This window comes from Falco cherrug, chromosome 11 (assembly GCF_023634085.1).
Source record: "Falco cherrug isolate bFalChe1 chromosome 11, bFalChe1.pri, whole genome shotgun sequence".
Taxonomy (NCBI): Eukaryota; Metazoa; Chordata; class Aves; order Falconiformes; family Falconidae; genus Falco; species Falco cherrug.
The window spans coordinates 14,380,735-14,399,292 of record NC_073707.1 but is presented as its reverse complement, the minus strand read 5'-3'; the positions used below and the strand labels follow the sequence as shown (position 1 = coordinate 14,399,292).

At 43.4% G+C, this 18,558-nt stretch overlaps 1 protein-coding gene across 11 annotated transcripts in view; it reads left to right on the top strand.

Moving 5' to 3' along the window:
- DOCK10 (dedicator of cytokinesis 10) overlaps window positions 1-16,832 on the top strand; it is a 162,615-nt gene extending 145,783 nt beyond the window's left edge. For all 11 annotated transcript variants that reach the window (XM_055723165.1, XM_055723164.1, XM_055723167.1 and 8 more), the window contains 9 exons: window positions 618-724; window positions 1,211-1,333; window positions 2,165-2,278; window positions 8,042-8,188; window positions 8,699-8,909; window positions 10,940-11,130; window positions 11,830-11,930; window positions 12,268-12,406; window positions 16,087-16,832. In XM_055723165.1, the coding sequence (XP_055579140.1) occupies window positions 618-724; window positions 1,211-1,333; window positions 2,165-2,278; window positions 8,042-8,188; window positions 8,699-8,909; window positions 10,940-11,130; window positions 11,830-11,930; window positions 12,268-12,406; window positions 16,087-16,206 (1,253 nt within the window). In that variant the 3' untranslated portion in view covers window positions 16,207-16,832. The remainder of the gene's footprint in view (window positions 1-617; window positions 725-1,210; window positions 1,334-2,164; window positions 2,279-8,041; window positions 8,189-8,698; window positions 8,910-10,939; window positions 11,131-11,829; window positions 11,931-12,267; window positions 12,407-16,086) is intronic.
- The last annotated feature ends 1,726 nt before the right edge of the window (window positions 16,833-18,558 follow it).

Below are 18,558 nucleotides of genomic sequence, written 5' to 3'. Positions count from 1 at the left end.
TTTAAGAGCCTTTCCATCGGCCATTGCTGCCACCAGCCTGAGATTTCTGTGAGGGAGCCCCTCGACCAGGGCTGTGGCCACCCACTCACCTGGGCGGGATGGGGGGGTGCTGCCAGGGTGGCCCCAAGCCCGGCAAAGGCGCGTGTGCCCCTCTCCCTGAGCAAACCTGGCTGGTGGCACCAGTGGGGGTCCCAGCGCACAGTGTCTAGTGCCTGCAGGCCAGGCTGGCCGTCACAGCGCTGGTTTGACAAGTATAAATTGTCTCGCCTCTGTCTGCGATGGTAATTCCTGTACAGAAGAGCGTTGCCCGTGTAGCGTTACGAGGCTGCCAGCACAGTTCAGCTAAGGAACCGGAATTCCAAAGAGAGGAATAAGATTGCAGCAGGAAAAGGTCAGTTACCCTTTGCCGGGACACAAGTGGATTTATATCACAGAGAGAATGTGTAATAGTCCCATAAACGCAGTCAGTTCCATTTGTGCTTCTCATCACTTGGGCTGTGAAAAAACTAATCAATCCAGTCAAATAAAATCAATTCTGTTTTAATGGCATCCAATAACTTTTAGTTTTACCTGGTTATTCAGTCATTAATTGACATTGTTATGACTTGCACTTCAAGGCTTATTTTCCATGGGATGGCCTGCTTTTCTGAGCATTACCCCCAACATTAAAGAAGAAGGTGCTATGAAGGAAGACTCTGGGATGCAAGATACTCCCTATAATGAGGTCAGCAGCATTAACATTTATATACTTGTTTATATTAACAGAGTGTTATTTCTAATAGATGTCTGTGCACATTACAACAAATTATAGTGAGAGTAGTGTACTTCACACTGTATTAAAAGGCACGCAGCTTTTGAGTAAAATGTCATAGCTGTTGTACTAAATAGCAGGGGTAGGTGTTTATCTAACCAGAACATGAAGTACCAGAGCTGGAAGTCAGGGCAAGGGGGAGCCCACAAAGCAAACCCATTCTTCTGAATGAGTTCTCAAGTATTCAAATATTTTCACATTACTGTTATTTCAGGGGGTTTATTTAAAGAAGAGCTAGGTCACCAATACCTGATTAAACATGGTGTCATTGAAATAAAACTTAATATAGAAGATACCCACTATTTCATTTTTATTCTGTATGTGCTTTTGCTGCATTGTTATTAATTAAATGCCACCGGCTGTCAAATCACTGAACTATTCGTATTTGTGGAATTGCAGAATATTCTTGTGGAGCAGCTGGAGTTGTGTGTTGAATACCTGTGGAAGTCTGAAAGATACGAGCTTATTGCTGAGGTTAACAAGCCTATCATTGCTGTTTTTGAGAAGCAGAGGGACTTTAAAGTAAGTTGGTTTATTATACCTTTTTCAATTATCTTAAGACAATGGTAAAGATCAAAATTTTTAGGGAAAAATAGGTGCTTTCTTTAAAAGAAATGGGCTTTTTTCTTCCTGTCTGTAATTTCTCCTTTTAATACTTTGTGCTGTAGATAAAAACACCCTGATGTCTTACTTCCTTCTTTTCAGCATCAATACAACAGTAAACAAGCAAAACAATTTCAAACAAACCTTGTGTTAGCCAATGGATTTTTATATGTGTTTTTAAACCAAGAGCATATTTGTGTTGTATTTAGAAACTGCCAATAAATTGTGTGATTTCTTCACAATTCCAGGGTTTCTTTATTTCTTATTTACTTCACAATTTCAATACATAATGGATCACCAGATGATAATCTTTTTTACTAGTTTTTCTGGGTTTAAATTTAAAAAAAAAAAACCAAACAAAAAAAAAAAAAAAACACCAAAGAGGTAGATAGCAATAAGTGGGAGCTGACTGGAGTTGTTGGCACCCATGCTCTCACCAGCAGGTAGGACACGGGTTGTCTGCCCTCTTATTAGGTCCCTACCACCCCACTGCCTGGTGGTGGGCTGCTCGTCTTCCTGTACATGAAGGCACCCACTGCTGCAAAACTGCCCAGAAAACGATAGAAACCTTGAAATGAATTTTTAGTGACTGCTAACAAGGTTAAACTATTCCCTTAGTGTGTACAGCCAACTTTGCAAAGGTTTGGGAATCCGGTGAAGGCAAGCCGTGCTTGTGCAGAGCTGTAGTGGCGTTTCCCAAAGTACTTGCATGCTCTCACTTCACCTCCCTCTCCCTGTTTCTTGACGTAGAGGCTGTCTGATTTGTACTATGACATCCACCGCTCTTACCTGAAGGTTGCAGAAGTAGTGAACTCTGAGAAACGTCTCTTTGGGCGATACTACCGTGTTGCATTTTATGGGCAGGTAAGCCAACTTGCATTTTTTTGTCTCTGCAGATTCCCAGATTTCAGCTATGGTCTTCTAATCCTGATGTATTTTGGGGAAGCTGAAACAAGGAAACACTTGGCAGTGAATTCATGGGGTAGAAAGTGCCTTGTGGGTCAGAATCCAAGCAGGATTTTACTCAGGAGAGCACTCAGTTGCATCTGTGTAAACTGCTGCTATGGATTTAGTGGTGTAACAGAGAACAGACTTGTATGTCAGCTTTAGCTCTTGACTTCATCAAGCAAAACCAAGACTGAGGCAGGGCAGGTTTTTTCAGAGTAAAACTTAAATAAAAACAGATAAGACACCTTTGATATATGGTGCTCTCCTCTAATAGAACTTAAAGCAGAGCAGTATGCAGTAGACGTTTTGTTGTGTTTCTGACTCTGACTTCTGCTTTCAGGCCACTTCTGATTCTGTGCAGTATACCGTAGTTTTATTCCCTTTGCTGTGCTTCAGCATCCTCAAAGCATTATTTTGTGCTTTCTTCCACTACAAACCAGTGTAGCAATCCAGCATGTTCCTTTAAGACCTGGTTTTGGCAAGCATACGATTTCCTTTACTCTGATATCATAAGATGTGTAAACAACAGATTGATGTGAATCATTCTGTTTGCTAATTAGATTTTAATGCAGAAATTTGCTCTTTTCTCCTTTTGATCTTATTCAAGGCTGTGGTAAGTCTAGTTCTTTTGCATGTTTTGTTTAATTCTCCTCACATGTCCTCTATCCTTCCCTGTACTGTTACTTAACATTAATTTTCCTGTGCTCTGGATTCTTTGGTTCATGGCAGATGAAATAACGTTGTTTCATTCATCGTTGCATCCTGCAAACTAACTTTTGTTTGTTCAGTTACCTGAATTACCAAGCTGTATCTGTCGCCATGTTGTGTGTGCACCGTGGGGCCCAATGCCGTGTCATCTCATCTCAGTGGAAGTTTTTCTCTCAGCTTCACTGGGAGTGGGATTGGAGCCCTTCTTCCTCTGTTGAAAAACTCGGTGTAGCCCTAATGCTGTTTGAATGCAGAGCCTGCTTTCCTGGCCTGTGCAGCAGCTGCAGAGAGGCAGGCTCTTGTGTCAGTCTGTGATCTGTGGCAATGGTGACGGGAGCCCTCTGGGCAGGGTGCAGCCACCTTGCTGGTAGTCCCTTGTAGGAGCAAGAAAACTGGGAGTCAGAGGGAAATGGCGAGTCCTGGCTGTTCATACAGATCAGCAAAGCTGAACTTGCCGAATGCGAGCTGCACTTGAGGAAGGGTAGAGTTTTCCGTATGCCTCGCCTTCCTCAAAACGGGAGCAGGGGAGGGGGAAACAGGATTCTCCTACCTGCAACTTCTTGCCAGGGCTGTCCCAGAGGCAGCTCCTCGTTAGCAGGTAATCCAGCTGCAGCAGTTTTGCTGAGCTGGGTTAAAATCTGTTACACTGCGATGACTTTTCAGCTGCCAGTGCCACAAGGGCCACTTCATTTAAACAGCTTTAGTGCTTTAAAGCGTATGACTGTCATAGCTGCATATTGCTCGGACCAGACACTGAGCATCCATCCCAGCTTCCTCCTTCCCTTTTGCCAGGGCGATGTTACGTGGGAGAAAGCGGGAATGTTCTTATCACTCCTTGCAGAGGCATAGTGACAAAAGCGTATGGCACAGCGCAAATAACTACAGGTAGATCATTCCCAGGGGCGTTACTTGTGCCTCATTTACCAAGGATAATAGGAGTGTGTCTGCAGAACGGATTCAGGAGGGCTTACCAGTACACAAAGCACCACAGCAGGTGTGGGAGCTACAGAGGAAGCTGACCTGGAAGGAGAAAGGGAACAGTCCATTCCCATATGCTGGCTCTGCCTGCATATTTTTTCCCTCTGGAAGGTTTCCTTTCTGTATTTCTGTCAGTCCCTGTTTTCCCAAGTGCCACTTGCGTCCATTTTGGCCGTGCAAGTGGAAAGCTGTGAGGCCTTTCGGTCCCTCTGTTGCCAAGAGCATTGCAGGCCTCCATACGGAAAGGAGTCTCAGTGCCCAATTCATTTAAAACATTAAAAGCAATTCCCTTTTATTTTTTTGCTTCTGGCAGACTTTGCACACTTCCTCCCCAAAGCTTATGGTTGCAGGTTTTTACTAGTGTTACACAGTTAAACCAGTGTAAAGCAACATGAATCGCTCTGCTTAGGCCACTACAAAGGAAATGCCACAGAAGGAAACTCGGTGTGCAGGTGTGGGATGCTCGGTGCGCAGGTATGGGATTCCTTTTCAGCATTACACATACACTGTTCCATAAAATACCTGTGAGCGGGTACATATGGAAGCACACACGTATAAAAAGATGTATCATTACACATATGCATTTATTCGTTAAACACTTTTATCAATTGTATCAATAAATATATATGTTTTGTAAAAATGGAACACTGCTGTTCCTTAACTGAAACAAAAACTGCGGAGAAAGCCGATTAAAGGACAAAAGAATACTGCAAATTCTGTTTGCAGGAGAATTTGGGGGGTTCTTAGTGGAGAAAAAATCTGCAGTTGCACCTGAAAACCGTTCTTCAGTATTTAGCTGCTGCATTGCTGCAGGGACCCTCTGGAAGGATGAATTGAGTGAATGTAGTCCTGGGGGAGGATGTAGTTGGTTGTTTTCACCAGAGAGCTTTATTTGCCAGCTCACAGAGCCGGATCTCGCGGCAGCTGCTGTTGTAGACTGCAAATTTTAAGGGCCTTGGGTGACAACATCTCATTGCACCACCAAGTGGCCACCAGCCAGTGCTTATGATTTTATTCACAGAGTGTTTTGAAAAGTCAGTATCTTTCTTGAATTAAAACAAACAAACAAAGTTCTAAATGTGGTGAGTATCTGGAAATTTGTGTGGTGCTGATAAGCAAAGACATTCAAGACTTGTTTTCAGAGCAGTGTTAGGTAAAGGTAGAGCTGAGGGTTTGTTCTCGTATCTGTGCAAGAAGCTGTAGAAGCTGGAGGGCAGATTTTCACCATGGTAAGCTGGCTGCAGGTTCATGTCTGAAAGCCAAAAATGTGGCCCCTTTTCCAAACGCGGTGAAACAGCTGTAGCTTCCTGAGCAAATAGTACAACAGCCTCACTTACCATGGGAGGAGACGTTCACTTGGTACTGACAGGGGAGGATCCATTAGATGCTAATTCTTGGCAGGTAAAGCAGAAGGCTTCACCTCAGCTCGCCAGCTCTGGGGTTGGTGTGTATTCTTCCAGCCGAGCTCAGAGAAGAGGCTGGTTTCCTGTGAGCTCCAAGGGATGTGTCTGAGGGCGCACCGGGAAGAAGGGCCTTTTCAGTGCTCCCACAGTGACAATCCCAGGTTGCAGCTTGACTCTCAGCACATCAGAGCTCAGTGGAAACCAATAACCCACTGTCTGGGAAATCATCTCTCTTCCATTACCTTCAGCTTGTCCATGTAATAATTTTCACCCGTAAAGCTGCATTGTCCTTGCAGGGTAAAACCAGCCAGTATGAAAATAATCTAGGCATATGTATTGATAATGTAACATTGGCTGCTTAATATTTTAAAATCCTGAAAGTGGAGGATATTTGGCTCCTGGAAAGTATTTAATCTTACTTTCAATAGGCTTTGCCAGCCATAGAGCATATGGTAGACACGATTATTTATAGCTTGCAATTAACGTCTGCCTGTCACCCGTCAGCTGAAATATTGTAGGGAATATGTACTTAAATGATGTCTCTTGCATCAGAAACATAACTAAATATGTTAGTTGTTTGTTTTCAGGTATTTTTCTAAGCAAAACCATTAACGCAGATACCATCTTAGTGTGCCAGGCAGCATCAGTACAGAGATTTGGCACTTACATATAAACACATACTTCAGTGTGCAAACATACACAGAATCAGTGTTTAAGAGCATAAACTATAATCTAGCTTGCTATGATTTGGAAAACATGAGGGGTTTTGTTGTAAACACTGAATAGTAACAGAAAACAGATGTTTTGTGACAGAGGCAATCCCAAGTAGTGTGTTTAAGTATGGTTGCATGAAACTAATGAAGTTTTCCCACATAAAGCAGTTTTGTTTCAGTGCGAACAAGACCAGAAAGCAGGTTATGATCCTGCAGATCTTTTCTCAGTGAAATCAATAGAAAGTCAATTGCCTGGCCAGCTCAGTAAATGTTTATAGGGTGTCAGGTTTTGAGCTGTAGATTTGTTCTCTAATTAAACTGTGAAGTTCTTCATATGCCTATGGAGATTAATTGACAATATTGTTAAAAATTGTGCAATGTTAGAAGGTCACTGTGAGACTGATTAAGATACTATTGGACAAGCTGCTGTTAGTCATTGGTTTCCAGTAATGCCCACAGTGCTCTTGGCACTTGCCACACTAAAATTCAATTTTATTGCCCCTTGTCCTCACTAAAAGAGAAGTCAGAGGTGCTCATATTTGTTAATCCCTATTGAAATAAACCTTAGGGATTTTTTCCTAAACAGACGTTGAAATGTACAGCTAATATATTTTAATTCTGTATATTTCTTTTGTGAAGATTTGCCTAGTCAATAATTTTACTGGCCAAAGTTGAAATATGCTTCAACATGAAAAGACTGGATTTTGCATGAGTACCTTCCAAAGATATTTTGGAGTTATTTGTGCGTCTCTGTTTTTCAACAGATGGCAGTTTGCCAGAATTTGCCAGGCATATTGTAGAATTAGCTGTCCAAGCCCTATCATGTTAAGTTCAAAGGGCCTTGGGTTTGACATCATTGATGCTGTCTGCCTTTCCCCTTGATCCCTCCAGCTGCAGGTATTTTCCTTTGGGTCACTTTGTGTTAAGGTGAGAGGAGGAGGCTTTGGGTGCAGCTGCAGTGGTTAACACCGCCAGATTTCATCAGCAGCATATGAAATCCTGGAAGGAGGGCTGGTGTTTCTCATGGCATTGGGATAAATCCAGTCCTTGTTAATGGGGCACCTGCTGCTTTCTGCTCAGCTGGGAGAGCTCTTCTTGGAGTGTTGATGTACATGTTCATCATGTAGCAGTTGAGTGCCTCACCTGCACATGACGCAATGCTGTGTTAATTTTCTGAGGTCAGTTTTTCTTCTGAAGCTTGACAGGTTCTTGTTTAGCTCTTTGATGGAGCTTTTTATTAAAGCTCTGCCAAGTCCATCCAGTGTAATAAGTAAATGACCTTTAAAAGGTTGAGCTTTTTTGCAAAGGAGCACACAGTGTCTTTCTTTTTTTTTCCCTTTTCAAATGTGAATCATTTAGTAATTATTTCTGAAAATGCTGCAATTCCATATGACCTTTCAGGATCTCCATACCAGGGCCCTGTGCATGGCTGTGGGCAGCAGTGGCATGCTGCGTGCACCCCAGCTGAGCTGGGCATCCAGCAAACAGCTGTTACACTCATGTTCTGCTAGCATAGTGCTTCTGATATAGTTAATTCAGCCAAACAATTAAAGTTTAAAGAATTTTTAATTCATTAGGGTTTTTTTTCATCAGACATACACAACAGCATTCTCAAGAAAGCACATTAACTCTTTAAACAGTTAGGTCTCTTACATGAATAAATTTCCTGGGTAACTTCAGAGATACCAGGCCATAAATGCAGATCTCTAGGTATGTGTCTTCTAGGAGAGAGGTAAGCTTTTAACTTAGGTGCTGGAAATGGCATATTGGATGCTCTGGTGGGCATACAGGCAACCTTGATTCCTGATGTAAGCACCTTCTTGAGGCCTTGCCCTGTCTGTTGTGTTCACTGTATCCTTCCATTTCTTTCCAAACAGGGTTTTTTTGAAGAAGAGGAAGGTAAAGAGTATATCTATAAAGAACCCAAATTAACCGGCTTGTCCGAGATCTCTCAAAGGCTGATGAAACTGTACGCAGACAAGTTTGGAATAGATAATGTGAAGATCATCCAGGATTCCAACAAGGTACAAAAGATGTGCGGTTTCTGCATGAGGGGGAGAACCGAGCGCATGGTTCATGTTTTGAGCTGTTTTGAATGAATGTGAACTGAGTGTAGGTGTAAACTATGATAACCTATTCTGCAACCAAAAAAAGATTCTCACTTCATAGTGTGGCAGGTGCTTTATGGAAATGACAATGTTATAGCAGGGCATCACAGTTGGTGGGAAGAGAGCATATTGCATCATACGCCTGCTGAGAGCATGTGGATATTTACCGCAGTGAGGGAGCAAGTTGTTTTCTCTCTCGTTTAGCTTTCATCTACTTCTACCAATGGCTATGTTCAAAAGTTCCACTGTTCTTAGGGGCCTCTTAGTTAAGTATCTTTGCATTAATCTGCGGTCTGAATAGTACATTTGGAAATCTCTGTTTTAATCAGTATTGCTATGATAGATAAAAGTATAAGAAATATAATGCATGCCTTGGAAGCTCATCACACTTAACAGAATTTTATGATGTTTGCCACTGTTGCACAGGTCAACCCCAAAGATCTGGATCCAAAATATGCATATATCCAGGTGACATATGTCACACCTTTCTTTGAAGAGAAAGAAGCTGAAGATAGAAAGACCGACTTTGAAATGCATCACAACATCAACCGTTTTGTGTTTGAAACACCTTTCACACTCTCAGGAAAAAAGCACGGAGGTGTAGAAGAGCAATGCAAGAGGCGCACAATCCTGACAAGTACGTTTGCTCAGGCAGCTTCCCCTCTCCCGTCCCACTTTGGCCAGTTAAGCCCAGCAGCACGTTTTACGTGCCAGGTTTTCCGCAGTCAATAGGCACAGCGTGTTGTGCAGAATGATAAGTACTCTTTTTAATGTGTCCGCTGGCAAAGTATGTGCTTTCTTACTAGGGAAAGTTATTTTCATTTGTGGAGTCATCAGCTGTCTTAGCTGGTTTCCTTGTTATTGACATCTTAACTGTTCTTGCAGTGATGTAATTTGGGAGTGGTTCTGCTTGAGGCAGCTTAGCACTCAACCATTGTTCTTTTCATAATAAAGTCAAAGAAAAAGCAAAGATGTAGGGTGCCTGTTCTGCCAAGAAGAGTAAAACAAAGATACAGATTTTTGTTCAAAGTTGGAGTAAGATAAGTTATATAGAATTTTTTTAAGTGAAAGGTGAGGTTTCATCTCATTGGGCACAATCAGTGTTTTAAGACAGGAACGTCAGGGAGCGCTAGATATGTCTGTTCTTACTGACTCATATTAAACAGAAAATGTTTAGTTCCTTATCATCATTGAAATCTCTTTTTAAAGAGGCATCCCTTGTGAAACTACTACTGGAACTTGACCTTTCTGGATTTTGGCTGAGAGTATGAGAACTGCCCGAGACAGAGGCGTTGTTCTCATGGGCAGCCATGAGCAGAGAGGCTGATGTTCACACCAAAGGCTCCTCAGAGACAGAAAATCCAGTTCCCCACCGACTTCAGTGCATCTGCTTCTCCCAAAGGGCAGAGTGAGGAAAGCTACTTTCACAGTGCAGGCGTAGTCACCTGAAAGTTTTGTTCTGGCAAGTCAAGAGAAAAGCACCGATGTTTGAGGGCATCTTGTTACATGACGCAGCTTTGCTTGTAAGCTCCTTTGTAGCAGCTTGTGCGTGGTATTTGTAAGTGCTGGAGCAGCGGTAGGTGTTTTGAGATGTGTATTGAAGCAGGTAGTTTCACTGACCTGAAAGTGCAGCTGTTAGAGTATGTCTGGCAAAACCAGAGAGGGTTGTTCTTCCAGCAATACTTTCCCTAGGTTATTACATGCTGTCATCAGCTCCCACCACTCTCAGCCAGCCAGGCCCTATCTTCAGCGTTAGGTGGGAATTCGATGACCTTCTCTTCTCCCCTGCTTTTCCCTCTGACACCTGCCTCACCTCAGTGCTTTTCTCTAAAGGAAGCATCTTTTTCTCCCCGCACCCCACCCCTTCGATAAAGTCATATATTTTCATTTGCTTCCTATGTAAAAAGAAGTGCTCTTAGTTTGAGAAGAAAGCAAGGCTTACTGATGTGACTGGAGGAGCAGTGGAAGTTAATCGTGCTTGTGCAGAGGTGCTGGGTGGCTGTAATGGTACCCACCCAGCATCTCTGCTGCAGAACCTGCTGCCTGTGGTACGCAGAGGACAAGTGCAGTGGAGCCGCAGACTGTGGATTGCTGGTGCTCTGCTCTGGAAGTCCTGGGTTTCCGGCTCTCCAAGGAGAGCCACCCTGTAAGCCGGAGCTCATTTAGATCTGAGCTGACTGGCAGCAGACACTCACCAGAGGAAGGCATACGTGGAGTTTGGGAGGCCTTCCAAAGTATGTGGAGCAGTCAGGAAAAGGTTGTTAGCTCAGATCAGGCTTCATGTGCCATAACAGTACCTTTGCCAGACCCCCTGAGATCCGTGAGAAGGCCTTGACTGGAAGGAAGGGGTTTATCAATGGTTTACTCTTCTGTCAGCTCCCAGAGCAGTTATTAGAAGAAATTTTGGGATACTAAAATCTGACAGTGAGAGATTTTAGCCACATGAATGTGACAGAGCTCAGTAGCAAACAGTGACGAATCCAAAAGGAATGCTCTTCCAGTGCCTGCTGTCTCGCTTTTGCTCATTTGGTGATTAAAACTTAATTTGTATGCATTGATAAAGAGATTAACAAGGTCAAAAGTTAATACTTCAACTTAATAGTTTTGCTTTCTTAACTGCTCTCTTGTTGGGTGAGTTTCTCTGATACATTTCTTGCTTTCGAGTAGCCAGTCACTTGTTTCCCTATGTGAAGAAGCGTATTCAAGTCATAAGCCAAACCAGCACAGAGCTGAACCCTATCGAAGTAGCCATTGATGAGATGTCCAAAAAAGTCTCAGAGCTCAATCAGCTTTGCACAATGGAAGAAGTGGACATGATCCGACTGCAGCTCAAACTCCAAGGAAGTGTCAGTGTCAAGGTAATGAAAATTTGCTGCTTTTTTTTTTTTTTTTTTTTTTTTTGTCTTCTGCCTCTACCTAAATTTTTATTCAGGTTTTCATCATTCCAGACATGGTTTTTCTATTTTATATTTCTGGTTATGTCTTGTATTCCAGTGCTGTTGAAGCCCACCCTAAAAATGTAGGGGAACTGAAAGTTTTCCACTGATGTCGATGAGATTTGCCGCATTTATGTGCAAATATTACGTGCAAAACTATTTCGGTCAAATGTTCTCTAAATAAATGTTAAGACCTTTCCAGCAAGACCATCATGTGCCACTTGAGAATACAACCCATCATACAGCTGGGCATGCAGATATTTTAAAGGGAGTTTTGTTAGGATTGGGGTTGTCATTCCCAATTTAGAAAAGTTGGGATTGGTGAGAGGTGTGTGTATTTCTGGTTCCCTTGTTAAAATGTCTTCAGGCATACAGCTTTCTAGATTGTTACCTAGCTGAGGACTTTGAAAGTCCAGCAGGGATCTGCAGTTTGTGCAAGGCTGACCAGCTCCCTTTTCTTCAGTAAAACTCTTCAGATTTCATCCAGGTGACAAGAGGAGTGAGGTGATGTTCCTCACACAGGTTTGGTTGCCTGAGGCCAGTCCCCAAGCCTTGGAACACAAGAGAATATTACAATAAACTGCTTGTTCTCTGCACCCAAGTTGTATGGTTTTCCCCCAGGTAAATGCTGGACCGATGGCCTATGCTCGAGCTTTCCTTGAAGAGACAAATGCCAAGAGATATCCTGATAATCAAGTTAAGCTTCTGAAGGAAATCTTCAGGTAAACGTTCAGTTTAGATTTCCCTCCTCTGCATAGTAGGAGTAGTGTGAGTAGGTGTGACATGGAATCAGGCTGAACTGAACCAGGCTAATTTACATCTGCATTCACCCTATTTTCCAAGTCATTCCCAAGAAAACATTTATGGAAGTTTTGGGTTATCCTAGCAGCCTACATTCCTCTTGATCTGAGAATGAGTTCTGAAATTCATTTCTAACAAGGTGTAATTTGCAAGGGAGAGAAGTACAGTAGGATTTGTGTGTGTTTATATATATAGATAGACAGTTTTTTCATTACTACAAAAATTATGGGGTTGTTTTTTGTGTTTTTGTGCTTGTAGGCAATTTGCAGAGGCATGTGGACATGCTCTTGATGTCAACGAACGCCTTATTAAGGAGGACCAATTTGAATATCAGGGAGAGATGAAGTCTCATTATAAGGACATGCTCAGCGAGCTCTCTGCAGTTATGAATGAACAGGTTAGAGCATCTGTTTTGGTGCTGGTTGGGCTGAATGAGGGTAGCTAATTGTGTCTTCTAGTGACAAATGAAGCTGTAGAGCAAAAAAAAAGGGAAGTAAAACCTGGCAGTGCAACAGTCACTGAGAAAATATAGTTTACTCCCTCCCACCCGACATTTTTTTTTTAAATCCAGGTTTATTATACATAATGAATTTGACTGATCGACAAAGGTTTGTCTTCTACCTGTAGCTACATATTGGAGAAAAAAAAATTCATTAATGAAAAAATTCAAATTCAAAAAAGTTGAATGTTCATGAGGCTAAATGCAGACTGAGGTCTAGAGGCATAGAAAGATAATCAGTTAAACCAGTGTTTTATGGTTTGCTTGCCTTATCCTACAGCTGTGATGTATTTAATTAAAACAGTAAATTGCTTTCAAGATCTAGCTTATAACTGGAGGAGGTATCTTTATAGTTTCTATTTGTATTCAGCTTTGAGAGCAAGAGTTATTTCTTTTTTATCTTTTTATATTGAAATACACTGTCAAAATACATGCCATATATTTCAGCTGTTAGCAGCTTCAGAAGGACAAGCATGCATGGCAACGTTGTATGAAATGCACCCCAAAATACTGAACTGGACTTCAGTGCATACTTGCAGCTACTCTATTGTTGTGTCTATGCAGATATTTTTTATTATGTTTTCTGTTTTAATTTAAATATTGAATGATTCTGCATACTTAGATGCAAATTAAATCATGCTTAATTATTTCTCTGCATGCTTGTGTGTAGGCCACCTTAGATTGCATCTGAGAAATACTCTGCAGTGGTTGCGCTGCGTTACCTATAGCACACATAAGCACTGATTGTGTACAGAGTTACTTTGTTTAACCATTGGTATCAGTGATGGCGTCTCACAGAAGTGTCCAATTGGCACCCCATCAGAGCATGCTGTATTATTTCTCTTCATACGTGAAGAGAATAAGGATTTATCAGGATTTTTGGCCCATTGTTATACTTACTGTGGAATCAAGCTAGTTTTTGACAGGGTGTAAAGCGGTGTAATTGCTTTGAAGGCTCGGTGTATGTCAGGTGGGGGGCTAGCTTGATGGTTGCTCTTCTGAGAGTTGTGCTCCTTTCCTGTTCAGGTGTATAAAGATTTCAGAACCTCAAGCATTCCAGTAATCTTATCATAACTAATATTTATCTCTGTTTGTTACGTAAGTATGTAAATATTAAGGGTATCATCTGTTACTCCGTGTTCATGCCTCTCCTGTGCAAGTTATTTTGGCCGTCCAGTCAATGTGCACAGGCAGTACCTTGTCTCTTGTGTGAGCTACTGTTCCCACAAGAATGGAGAATGCATGGTCAACTTAAATGAGGTATGAGCGGCCCATGAGTTTCAGCATTCATAAAATATTTGGTGAGTTCTATTAAATACTCACACCTGTATTTATATCAGTGAGCTCTGAGTTTTCGTCATGTAAATGAAAAGACTACATAACATAAAATTACTTGAACATAACAATGTAAATATGTAAAGTTAAGAGTTCATCCAGCAAAAGTCAAAATCACCATCTGTTTAACTAAAATATCTGAATTTGACAGTCCACGCTGAAAACCAGTCTCCTACTTGAGCCCTGCGGGGAAGCCTTACAAGTGACAGCCCAGTTTTCCAGGCAACGTGGCTTTCCGGGAAAATTCTGCTCCTCTTGCAATGAATTCATGAACTCCCTACTTCTGAGCACAGCACTGCCTCAGAGGAGTCCCATGCTGTAAACTGTGGCTGAAATATTTACCTTGCAGTTGGAAAGCTTGAGGCTCTCTTATAACTGTGCTGTGTGCTTTACACCAGTAAGATTTGCCATCTTTTCCATTGTCGTATTCAAAAGGGGTTTGTTTGCTCACCCACTGACAGTGACTCTTTCATCACCATATGTTTTTCTCTGTTTTGTTTTGTTCTGTTTTTCTTTTCTGACAGCTCTGTCATGGTCCTTGCTTATACAGCTTCTCTTCTTCCCTGTCTAACATTTCCCTCAATACTATAGCCAAAAGTGGTATGTTCATTTTTCTTACATCTATTTTTTTTTTTTCTTTTAATGTCATGTACTTTCCTTACTTGCTGGTTTTTCTACTTGGTATGTTTGTTCAGTTTCACATCTAACGAATCCCTTGCTCAGGGAGTGAAAAAAAAAAAGAAAAAAAGACAAGGTACACGTGTGATGTATTGTCCGTGAGCAGTGTTGAGGTGCATGTTCTTTAGGATCCTAGTCATGAACTTGGGGAGCTCAGCGGGGCAGCTTGACAAGAACCTCCTAATGCAAAAGCACGTGCCTGTAGTAGCAAAAGTGGCGGGATGGAAGGGCCAGGGACAAATGGCATAGAAAGGTACCAATTAAGCCAAGCCCTCCTTGCCCTGTGAGTGTGGTCCCCTTCTCACAGCCCTGCCCACCATGCTGCTTGTGCCCATACCCTGGGACAACTGGAATGCAGGCTGAGGCCACGCTGGGGTGCAGTGGAGAGTGTGCAAGCCCAGCTGCGTGTGTTTCAGAGGAGTGGTACAGCCCAGCGCAACAGCAGCCGCCCCGAGCTCTCTGACTCTGATGCCCCGGGGGAGAGCGCTGGATGTGAGTCCCAGCTGGGCAGGCAGTGTGCCCCGCAGCCTGCCTGCGCTCTGTCCTGCTGCCCCGCTCTCCTCGCAGCTTCCCTGGCTCTGCTGGGCACTGCCGGGTGGTGCTGAGTCCCAGTGCCGTCCCTCCACCTGCTGCATGGGAGCAGCTCCAAAGCTGTACGTGGAGGCGGTGTGGTCATGTCCGCCCAAGTGATAAATGTGCTAGGGTTGACCTGCAGCCCTGACCAGGGATAACTGGGGCTTGATAGCGTAAGATTAAACCTGGAGCTTTGTGAAGGGGACAGGTTTCTCTTCCACTGCTGATGGCTGCATGGTCAGTGGGGGTGGCCCGTGTCTCTGCTGGGGATGCTTCAAGATAGTGTCCCATGGGAAAAGGCGGGTTTTCAGTCTGTGTTTATAGAAGTAGGAAGAACAGCTATTACCAAGGCTGAAAAGAACTTCAGAAAAAAAGATCTTCCTTCTTGCTAAAGCTTTATACAAAGGACAGGGCAGAACAAGCTTTTGCCACTGCTCCTCCCAGAGTACAGTTCTGCCTGCAGCCTCAGCCCGGCAGTGGTCCAGACCCTGCTAAGGGACGTGTTTCCTCGGCTGCTCTGTGTGAGGCTCGGTGGGGATGCGGCGTGCCCCGAGTGACTGCGTGGGTGCAGCTGGGGCTGGCTTGTACCACGGTCAATAGGTGCTAGTGCAGGTGTCTGCTGAGTTTATAAAATGTAGGTGACTTCTAAGTTGTGTTTGTGTTAGAATTGTTAGAGAAACATTGTTCAGGGAACCCCATGAAGCACCGCTTGGCAGAAGCTGTGACCCTAGCCCAGTCCCATTTATCCCCCCGGTTCAGAGGACATCCTCCCTCTCGCTGCAGCCTCCTGTCACTTCTGGGTCCCAAAGCAAAAAACCTCTGTCAGATCTTTAGCATCATTGTGTAATAAATAAATAAATAAAGGGAAACCCTTGGTTAGACTTTTTTATTCATTTAATTTATATTAATTTATATTAATACTTCAGACACCAAAGTATTCAGATCTCTCTCACTGTTAATTTTTTTCCTTCCCTTTTCTTTTTTATGGAAAGATTGCATACAAGGAGGACTCGGCAAAACACCAAGGGATGGAGCGCACTTACTCACGAGTCATCAATAGAGCCAGCTCGTCTGTGCCAGCAGCAGCCACCCCAGCAAACCCTGATGCTTGACTGCAGCATGGGCAACACGAAGACTTGGGGTGGCTGATTTTTTGGGGTTTGGGTTTTTTTTGCTCTCTGGGGTTTTTTTCCTTTTACATTAATAGTACTGAAAACTTATTTGGTCATGGACAACGCCAGGAAAAGGATTTTTGAGTTATGATTTTAATTTATTGGAATTCTTCATGATGTTATTTTTTAAAACTGCAAGCTTGATATTTTTATTATTTTTTTTTTGCCTGCCCCAATATTTGCACATTCCCCATCTTTTTCAGTGTTGTTGTTGTTGTCTGGTTTTGGTTTTGAACAGCCTTTATTAAGCCAGGCTGATTATGAAATTCCCATTGAACAGATAGGTACACAGCAAACCCTAAGTTTGCTATAAATTATAATATATCTAATACTAAGTCCTAGTATACATATATTTTAAAGGTCAGAGTGGATGTTTTATAACATTTAAGTATATTGCAATTGTAAATAGAAGATGTGTAAAATATGTCATTTTTACAAAATTTAAAAATTATCTTTTTAGTTAATTATGACAGTACTAAGACTATAGATAACATTTCAGTTACCATTATATTAAAATATTTGTGTATGTGTATAAAAGCGTCCATAAAATTTTCTCTTTGAAGGCCTGTGCGTTGGTTCATTCCCACGTCAGCACTTTCCGAAGTGGTGAGATCAGGATGCCTCCTGCATCGCGGCTGTCTGCTGTGTTGCGGCTGTGATGGGGACATTTCCGACCATCTGCAGAACTTGGCTTCAGATTTGCTCCGTGGCCCCAGGCTGAGGCCACCCTGGGAACCCGGGGCTCAGTGTACTCCTGCTTGAGGCCAAGGAAGCTCTGCTCATCCTTTTAAGTTTGTAGCCTCAGAATTTGCTTGGGGGCTGTGGGGAAACCATGTGCCTTCCGTGAGGCGTGTGTTTCAGTTTCCACGTTGTGTTGGGATGAGGTGGAGTGGTTCTGCCAGCTCTTATGAGTTCCCTTTAACCTCAGCACTCACACGCTCCACGTTCATTCCTTTACCCATAGGAAATCCCTGCTTTCAGGGGTCCCTGCTTGTTCTTTTAGGATCCCTCTCTTCTGTGCTTGCAGTCCCCACAGTTCCATTAAACTGTGGTTCATTTTCCCTGGGGAAACCCTGGTGATTCCCCGAAGTCCTCCACAGGCTCAGGAGCGTTCGTTCAGGTCAGAGGCCAGCGCTGTGCCTTGCTGTGTGGGCTACCAGGAGGGTTTTTGCAGTGTGTTGCCTCATTCTGCCCGACCTCTTTGCCTGTATCTCTTCCCATGACACTCCCAGTTCACAACTGGTGAATCTCAACTCAAGTTGTAGCCTGGCTCTGCAGAAAAGAGCCAAGGGTGGCCTCTAAATTCACCCCGTCTGTACGTGCAAGGTAAAAGTGCCACCACCCAGTCTCTGCCTTGCTTGCTGGTACTGCCAGCGCTGGCTGCAGGGTCTCACTATCACCAGATCGGGGATTTTTCAGAAAAAAATCTTTGAGAAGGGTTGAAACCCACATGGTGTTCTTTCCTGGGGGAGGAAAGAGGGGAGCAGTCGAGATGGGCGCTCCGTGGGCTGGGATGGGCCCTGCTCCAGTTAGTCCTGTGGCAGCGCAAGCCCATGCCTGTGACTTGGTGACAGCCCAAGCTCTTGGTGGCATGCTGCGCGCCAGCATGCACCGCGGCTGGAGCAGGAGCCAGGCACCTTCACCATCCTCACCTCAAAACGCCCAGCTCTGCTGTTCAGGCACCGCACTGTTCAAAACCAATAGTCTGCCAAAAAGAATGATTTCTGGCTCAAATTTTAATCTGCTTTATACTTGCCCTAGTTTTGGCATTCCTTTCCGATTCTCCTCCCCATCCCCCTGGGTGAGGGGCAGGGAGTGAGCGGCTGCGTGGCATTTAATTACCAGCTGGGGTTAAATCGCGCCAATACTCTATACGCAGTGGTAGATGAAGTTATTTGCTCATTTGTATATATGGGAGGAACCAGTCATCGGTGGCGACAGTGGGAACCCGCAGGACAGAGCAGGTAAGTCTGAGCATCGAGCCCTCTTGTCCCTTGGTTTGTCGGTCTCACTGGACTCGTTTTGCGTTTACTATGATTTGTGTTTATGGATGGGTATTTCAGAAACGACCAAGGTGATTTGGAGACAGACCATTTCTAAGTAGCATCCACAAGAATTGAGCAACTGAATTTGTTGGGCATCTTTGGGAATAACTGGATTGCAAAAGTGTGGCTCGCACCGGGGGAGTGTTGCAAGCTGACACCAGCCTGGTCTGAAGCCACACTGTGGTCTGTAAAGCGGAGGTAAGGAGATCCCTGGATTGTTTCCTCAATAGCTTGCACACAAAATGAG